Below are 8,516 nucleotides of genomic sequence, written 5' to 3' on the forward strand. Positions count from 1 at the left end.
GATGCTGTGGCATGACCTTAAAAAGGTGGTTCATGCTCGAAAACCCTCCAATGTGGGTGAATCACAACAATTCTGCAAAGATGAGTGGGCCAAAATTCCTCCACAGCGCTGTAAGAGACTCATTGCAAGTTATCGCAAACGCTTGATTGCAGTTGTTGCTGCTAAGGGTGGCCCAACCAGTTATTAGGTTTAGGGGGCAATCACTTTTTCACACAGGGCCATGTAGGTTTGGATTTTTTTTCTCCCTTAATAATAAAAACCTTCATTTAAAAACTGCATTTTGTGTTTACTTGTGTTGTCTTTGACTAATTTAAATTTGCTTGATGATCTGAAACATTTAAGTGTGACAAACATCCAAAAAAAGAAGAAATCAGGAAGGGGGCAAACACTTTTTCACACCACTGTATATTGTATACAGATTATGTAAATCAGCAGCCTAATTTTGCAGTCTAGTTTTATTGACCGTGAACAGTATAGTTCTATACTGTCTATATGTGTCTATGAATATACAGAATAAGAATCAAGATTTCTACCCTTCTAATAATACGTAATGATTATAGTGAGCTGTGGTCTCAGTTTGCATGCAGTACTTCATTTGTGAGATGGGGATACAATTTCAACTTATATTGAATATCGAACAATGTAGCATTTTTTCTAGGAGACCAGTTTGGGTGCATACATTTCTGCACCCTCTTTGACATGTCGAGTTTATACTAGTCCAGAGTGATGTACAAAATGCGAACCCTTCTATACTAAAATACTGGATAGGTTGAGCTAATAAGCAAATATGAGGCACATGGTCATTTTTGAAATTAGTTGTTTGTATTAACCCTTTCCTTTCCCATCCAGATGCCTGCTGATCCCTCCCTCTTCTTTGTGCAGTCTGGGGAAGTTACTCATTCAATGCCTCTTGAGTCTAGGGACAGAAACCGGTGAGAATGGGACTGTAAAAAAATGTTCTGCTGCACTCTTTTTGTTATCTGCCTTTGTGTTGCTTTCAACACATTTTATTTTATCAAAGCTACTACTTTTGAGTTACAAATGTACAAGTTTTGTGTTAAGGGAAACTTTATAGAAGACACAAAATGCAGTGTGCCAAACAATTACACATTATGTGTTGTTTTAAACACATGTTTTGAGAGCTTCTCAATTCTACCATGTAGATTTTCAGCCCTCATTCTGCAACTGCATGCTTTTGCTGTACAGAAATGATAACTGCTAAATAAAGTACATTGGATTATATGTGCATTATAGCATGCTCACCTTGCTCAATGAGGTCTGGATCAAGGTATGTATTCTCCTCCTCCAGGGGCTTTTGGGGTAGGGGCTGGCATGTTGCGGTGGGTGGGGTGAGTCCAGCACGGATTCTGGGTGCCACTCTGGCCGGTGGTGATTTCAGTGGTGAAACGGACGAGGTAGGCGACACCTCTGTCAGACACAAACACCACGTGTGTCTGGTCTGCCTCTCATACTGTATGTCACCACCAAACCAATCCACATATGGGAAATGACTAGGGCATCATAGAAAGAAAAAAGTGCCTCTTCCAAGCATTTAACAATATTATTTGCTTATTTTGTTGAACAAACTACTGAAGGGGTGTCATAGTGGAACTGATTATGCAGGGGGGAGGGGGGGGGCGGGGGGTTCTCAAAATGTCTGGACAAAATGTGTGCTTTGGGAAGAGAGACTGCATTTGCACTGGACCAGAATTGTTGTGCAACACTTCTGGATAAGAGCATTAGTCTTTATCGACTTTATCAACCTTTATTGAACGTTTTCTCACCTGTGCGCATTGTCTCACCTATGCATGTGTCGTAGTCCTCAGTCTCGGTGTAAGGCTGGAGACAGTGCGAGGTTGTTTTCACAAAGTGGTTGACGACATCCCTGAGACTGGGAACTGTCACCTTGATCAGACAGATAACAAATGTACGCTCAGTGAGCATTTTATTAGGTATTTTTTACACTTATAAAAAAATATTTATTAGTCTTCTGCTGCTGTAGCCTATCCACTTAAAGGTTTGACGCATTGTGTGTTCAGAGATGCTCTTCTGCATACCACTGGTTATTTGCGTTACTGCTAACTGGATGTTTTTTTTTCCGCACCATTCTCTGCAAACTGTTATGCGTGAAAATCCCAAGAGATCAGCAGAGATACTCAAACTACCCTGTCTGGCACCAAAAATGGTAAAAGTCACTTAGATCACATTTCTTCCCCATTCTGACATTTGGTCTGAACAACAGCTGAATCTCTTGACCACATCTTACCTAATAAATAGCGAGCTGAGTGTATAATGTTCCTTATTGTATGAGCTGAGGACTCTTGTTAGGTCCCCTTTGGCTGTGATTTAAAATAATAATATAAAATAACAAGTTGATTTTGTTAATATGTATTTGAAATTCACTTGGAGTAATCCATCGGTGTAAACCCAGGGAAAGGGTTTCATTGTATGTACTGCTTAGCAACTGTATTTCAAATGAAATAATTGCAGTTGTCTTTGGAATGTACGGCAATCAGGAGCAGAAAGGTAAGCAGCACACACCGGTTCATCCAACTCGATTAAAAATCCGGATTTTTCTGACCGCACCTTGTAGTGTTTCACAGTTGGGCCACTAAAATACAGTAAGCGCACACAAATCAGTTCAAATGAATACATTCAATACTCAAACAATGCTCAATAACAAAAATGTACATAAAGATTGGCAAGGAACTAGCACACAGCACCAGTCCTGTGTATGTCTGTGTGTGTGAGCACTCTAACCTGTTGATTACCATCCTCACAGTAATGGCATAGTTTACAGTATCGGTGGCTGGACGTAGGATGATATTCCCTTTCTGCGGATGCTGGGCCAGCATCTCCTCAGCCTCCTGACGGGTCACAGAGAAGAAACAGCTGGGTAGAGAGGGAGGAGCATCTGTAGTTTTACTTTTAAAACGTCTTCCAATAGCACAAATAAGGAATTACTACAATAGTCAAATTAAAAGACAAGCTGAAATAGCACTAGCTTCCGTGATATGACGTATCTATGAGTGAAACATCTTTTTTTACATACCTACTTGTACGTAAAATTTCATTCTCCAGGAAGTAGATGGAAAAAACTTTGCATGAAAATACACATGTATCACAATTTTTTGGAATATATACTTTAAGATGTGTTGGTTATGAAGAATTGACTAAATTGAGGAAAAAGTTCATTTTGATTTCAGCTTATCATTAAGTCTGCAAAGCCGTAAAGCAGTGGTCCTCACTCCTGGTCCTGGAGAGCCGCAAGGTGTGCTGTCTTTCGTTGCTACTAAGCGCCTAATTGATCAATTAGACAGCAGTTAATTAAAGCAGTAAATTACACAGTTAAATCATCTCACCTGGTTTCTTTCCTGCCATAGAGAGAGAGAAACTTTTGTGCTACTCACAGGGGCAAGGTATGAATGTCGTCATAAGTCTCCGTGGAAACAAGGGGCGAGGGGGGAAGCAGGCACCACCTGCAGCAGTTCGGGTCACTTGTGATTGGCTGGAGGGGTGGGGCGGTCCTCTGACGCTCTTTCTCCAGGACCTCCTCTAGTCGCAGCCTCTGACCGGGAAGCAGCTGCAGCCTGCGGGGGATCTCCAGCTGAAAGGCCGCAGTCAGACATTTTTCTCCTTTCCCTCCATCTTCTCCTCTTCCTCTTTGTCACAATCACCTGTTACAACTTTCATTGCACCATAGCAGACACATTTCTCTGTTCCCATTATTAGTAATCACGCAAGTAAATGTATAACCAGGAAGACACAAAGCCCTTACTGGACAGGAAATTAAAAAACGAGATGGGTTTATAGTTTTCTTATCATCAAAATCTATGACTACTAGTGTTGATGTATTAGAAGATAACACTACTATAAATTGAATAGTCTTTAACAGTGACAGCTGGTATCTGCTAATGGTAAGTAGTTGGCTAATACTCTGGAAGTATTCATAGCACAGCAATACTTCTTTAAGACTTGAATACTTTTAAGCAGTGTAAATAAATATTTGTTCATACATACTTTTGCCACAGTCATTATGAAGCCTCGCCACACTTCAACCGTATCTGCATTATCAATCTACGAACAGGAAAACTGATTTATTCTCGGATTAAGAAGAGGAAGTGGTTAATACATTACAGCCTTTAATATAAGCTGTGAGACCACTACAGTGAGGTGCAAAAATTTGGGCATCCCAGGTTAAAATGCCTGTTACAATGAATCTATGCGATCGAAAGCAAACCTGAACTTTAAATAGTACAGATTTAAACATGAGGCAAGATTGGTTTTATTATTTTTATTTTTTTTACTGTTTATAAATTATATTAAAAAAGCAAAAGGGGCCCTGTGCAAAAGTTTGAAAACCCTTTTGGATTATTCGTTGTTACTTTTAAAAAAGATGATTACTAAGGCCCAGACCCAAGTGATTTACTCGATAGGGCTTCAATGAGTCAGGTGAGTATCAGGGCTGAACTTTTTATTCTGAAGTAACTCCAAGCCTTCAAATGTATCTAACTGCAATGGCTGTTCTGTCTGGTGTTAACAACCATGGGTTCCTCTGTGCAGAAAGTAGCCACACATCACTGCAAACACAGGCTGTTCACAGGACAACGATAAAGACATGCATGGCAGAATTGCCAGAAAGAACAACCTCAACACAAAATTAAATGACTGAAGTATGCAAAAGAAAACATTGCCTGAAACCTTTTGGAACAATGTGTTTTGGACTGACAAAACCAAAATCTGACTTTTTGGCCACCACCAAAGAATGTATCCTTTGGTGAAAAAAGGGTGAAGCCTTTGTAGAGAATAACACCATGCCAACTGTTAAGCATGGAGGTGGATCCATTATGCTTTGGTTGTGTGGCAGCTGGGGGCACAGGAAATATTGTGTGAGTGGAAGGAAGAAGGATTCCACCAAATATCAAGAAATTCTTGAGACTAATGTTAGAAGGTCCATCCAGATATTGAAGTTGAAGAGAGTTTGGGTATTCAGTAAGACAATGGTCCAAATCATACTTAAGAGTCAACCATGAAGTACCGTACATGCAAGGAGGCAGAAGAATATTTCTGTGCAGAGGTGAGAATAGAGAATTTGATTTCAATTCTAGACAATTGAAAAAAGTTAGAATTTAATGACGCTTAGCGTTTCAAGCTGTTATATTTGCCCAAGGAGGAGTTACAAGGTTCTAAATGACAGGGTTTCCAAACTTTTGCACAGGCCCTTTTTTATTATTTTGAAACTGTAAAAAATCTTTATAAAAACTAATCTTGCTTTAATTTGAAGAAATGCGTCAGGTTTAGCATTGTACCATTTACAGTAGAGGTCAGGTTCACTTCTTTTCACTTAGATATTAATTGTAAAAGGCTTTTTGACCAGGGGTGGCCACATTTTTGCGTGCAACTGTATCATTGCTTATTTGTTTGTGTTTTGTGGAATTGCTTGATTATATCTTTTCTGAGGGATAGAAGCTAAAAAATACTTAAGAGATTCCTATTTTCTTACTCAAAAAACACATAACCATTCCTAAAAACAATAAACTGCATATCAGTTATACAAATTCATATGCATGCTGTAAATATGGAAGCAAATGGGCAAAAGAATAAAAGGTGACTCTGAAAGACTTAACTTGTGCATTGCAACAACCAATAAGTAACAGTAAGTAAGACATTACTGGGATTGTTAGAGATTAAGATGGCTTCTGACCATCAGCTGAATTTCTTCATGCTGCAGTTGTAAAGTGAAGATTGTGAGGCCTCCCTTGGTTTTGGTTGTGTCAATCGACACCAGGTTTTGTAGCTCCACCCTCTCAGAATACTGAAGTGACAAATATTGAAACAGTATAGCTTTTAATGAGAGATGCAGAAAGGCATTAAAGGAACAGTGGATACAGAAATCAGGAAATGCAAAGCTATTCATTATCTTTGGGAAATTGTTATGAACAACATGCAATTGTGCATGAATGCCTAAAATAGAACTTTTGAGTTTGTGATTCATTATGTGAAATGATGCTCCTTGATATTCCTTACTGTGTCATGTGTGTCATCTGTGTAAAGGAAGATTGTGGATCCCCGTAGCTCTCCAAAGTACTGTTTGTAATTCTATAAGTCCAAAATTAGCACAGCATTGTCAATAACATTCAAGTGCTCACATCAGAAGAGAAAATATATTACTAAATCCATATCAATATGGTAAAATGGTAAATGGTTGGCATTTATATAGCGCTGTACAACTGATGCTTCTAATTCACCCATTCATATACACACTCACACACCAACAGCAATTGGCTGCCATGGAAGGCACCAACCAGCTTGTCAGGAGCATTTAGAGGTTAAGTGTCTTGCTCAGGTACATGTCAACACACCCAGGGCGGGATCGAACCGGCAACCCTCCGCCTGCCCTTACCGCCTGAGCCAATATTGCCCCATTATAAAGTATGAAGTGCATTATGTACAGTTTTATTAAAATTCAAATAGCAGAATAAGACATCCTTTAGCCATTTCCTTAGCTTTATTACGTATGATCATTACTTGTCACTGAATACGGATAAAAAATAAAAAGTGTTTTTATAATTTACACTTTTACATTTACATTTTAGTCATTTGGCAGACGCTTTCAATCCAAAGTGACTTACAAGTGCATAGGTTCTTCCACAAGTTAAAGCATAAAATAAATAATTTGTGTATGCACAAGCATAAATAATAATTTATACATGGGATTACTGCAAGGAATTATCATCACTTGTAGTTAGCGTTGTACTTGATCATCATTTCTTGTATATGACTACATTTTAACTACCTCAAATTACTACTTCTACTTCTACTTATACACTAGACCTACTATGACTACTACTAATAATAATAATAATGCATGCCATAAATGATTACCATATTTGACTCAATACTTTTATTCTGAAATTCTAAAAGAGCTGTTAAAAGCTTTCATGACAAATATCATTAGTATCATGCTAGCCTGTCAATGCAGAAAAGCCCAGTGTCATTTACCTTCTCTCCAGTGTACTTTTTCAGTAAATATCCAAAATAGTAAAGGGGCAAAGCAGTTATTTTATCTCTCCTCTTGATGATAACTCTGGAAACAGGGCTAATGGCTGCCATGGTGCAGTGTTTACTTGTCCTGTCTGCAATGCCTTACAAAAGCACCTGTGTTATGAGCAAAAAAAAGAGGTACTCATTCCAAAGTTCCTCTATATGTGACCATAGTTTATTTGATTAGGCAATTTAGCTTCAAGGAATAAGGAAATAACATGATGTCCCGCAGAAGGGAAAGCACCTTTTGGAACTGCCTTTAAACTTTGCCCAAAACAAATTGCGGTCTATCTGACAATCTTTTACAAAAAACTGTTTGGAATGGAAACACATTAGAGTGTAAGGAACAATTGCAGGGTGGTGTCCTGCATACAGAACTACTGTCCAATATCTCTCTTTCCTTTTCTATCCAAATCCGTTGAACGAGCTGCCTCCAACCAACTCTCTTCCTTCTTCTCACAGAATCACCTGCTGGACCCCCACCAGTCCGGCTTCAGACCTGGCCACTCGACGGAGACTGCACTCCTCTCTGTCAATGAATCCCTTTAGGCTGCACAGTGCAGCCTCCTTCTCCTCTGTCCTGATCCTCCTTGACCTCCCTGCAGCCTTCGACACAAATTCAACCACTGTCCTCCTCCTATCCTCCCTGGCATCTACAGGGATCTGTGGCACAGCCTTAGACTGAATTAAATCCTAGCTCTCTGACCGCTTTTTACAGGTGACCTGGGCTGGAAGAGTGTCAACGCCTCGCCCCTTTGTCACAGGAGTCCCGCAGGGCTCAGTCATCGGTCCCCTCCTCTTTTCCATTTACACCAGATCCCTTGGCCCTGTTATCTCTGCTCATGGCATGTCATTTGATTGTTATGCTGTGGATGTGTATGATTGTGCTCCAGAACGCGGACTGCAGGTTAGGATGGGGCTAAACCAGTAACTGGCTCCATGAGTATTATTTTCTTTTTGTACACTAGATGGCACTATACACAAGTTTAGCATTTTTATGAAAAACTTGTGACAACTATCCACAATGAGGTTTTGCCGATTCGAATGAACTGACGACATTGGCTCAAGTCGATTTTGTGGTAAATTGAATTAACCCCTGCAGATTTCTGTGACCAAGTGTTACCCTCAAATTTATAACATAGACTTATGTAATTATGTCAAGATTTGAGACATTTGTGAAGGGATAACTTCTTAATGGTGGGGCTAAATCTCTTGAGCACGAATAAAAAAACGAATTAAATGTCGGGCTTGGACATTTTCTATTTACGCAGCAAGTTAGATATCTATGTTGCGGGCCTGAACTAGGAATCTTACACTGCAGATGAACTATTGCTGATTTTGTGCTCGCCATAAATCCTCCCAGCACTGTTAGCAGATCATCAGAAATATGAATGAACACCTCGATGAATAGTCGGAAGAGCTCTGAATCCTTGAACGATGCACTGAAAAACGTTGAAATGGACAGCTCATTA

At 39.5% G+C, this 8,516-nt stretch overlaps 1 protein-coding gene across 1 annotated transcript; it reads right to left on the bottom strand.

Moving 5' to 3' along the window:
* Positions 1-200: 200 nt before the first annotated feature.
* Positions 201-7,122, bottom strand: LOC133135564 (signal-transducing adaptor protein 1-like). The gene is made up of 10 exons (XM_061252650.1): positions 7,003-7,122; positions 6,028-6,099; positions 5,705-5,815; positions 4,021-4,077; positions 3,411-3,607; positions 2,761-2,892; positions 2,542-2,611; positions 1,803-1,905; positions 1,264-1,428; positions 201-916 (listed from the first exon to the last, which is right to left on the bottom strand). The coding sequence occupies exons 1-10, from the start codon at positions 7,111-7,113 to the stop codon at positions 897-899; spliced, it is 1,038 nt and encodes a 345-aa protein (XP_061108634.1). The 5' UTR covers positions 7,114-7,122; the 3' UTR covers positions 201-896.
* Between the last annotated feature and the right edge of the window lie 1,394 nt (positions 7,123-8,516).

This window comes from Conger conger, chromosome 8 (genome assembly GCF_963514075.1).
Source record: "Conger conger chromosome 8, fConCon1.1, whole genome shotgun sequence".
Lineage (NCBI taxonomy): Eukaryota > Metazoa > Chordata > Actinopteri > Anguilliformes > Congridae > Conger > Conger conger.

Bases quoted from the DNA above. Each gene is read 5' to 3' on its own strand.
- LOC133135564 (XM_061252650.1), bottom strand. From the start codon at position 7,113: ATGGCAGCCATTAGCCCTGTTTCCAGAGTTATCATCAAGAGGAGAGAT. The intron at 2,893-3,410 runs GTGAGTAGCACA...CTCTCTACCCAG, and splicing joins GACATTCATACCTTGCCCCT to CTGTTTCTTCTCTGTGACCC. The intron at 1,429-1,802 runs GTGAGACAATGC...TGTGTCTGACAG, and splicing joins GGACTACGACACATGCATAG to AGGTGTCGCCTACCTCGTCC.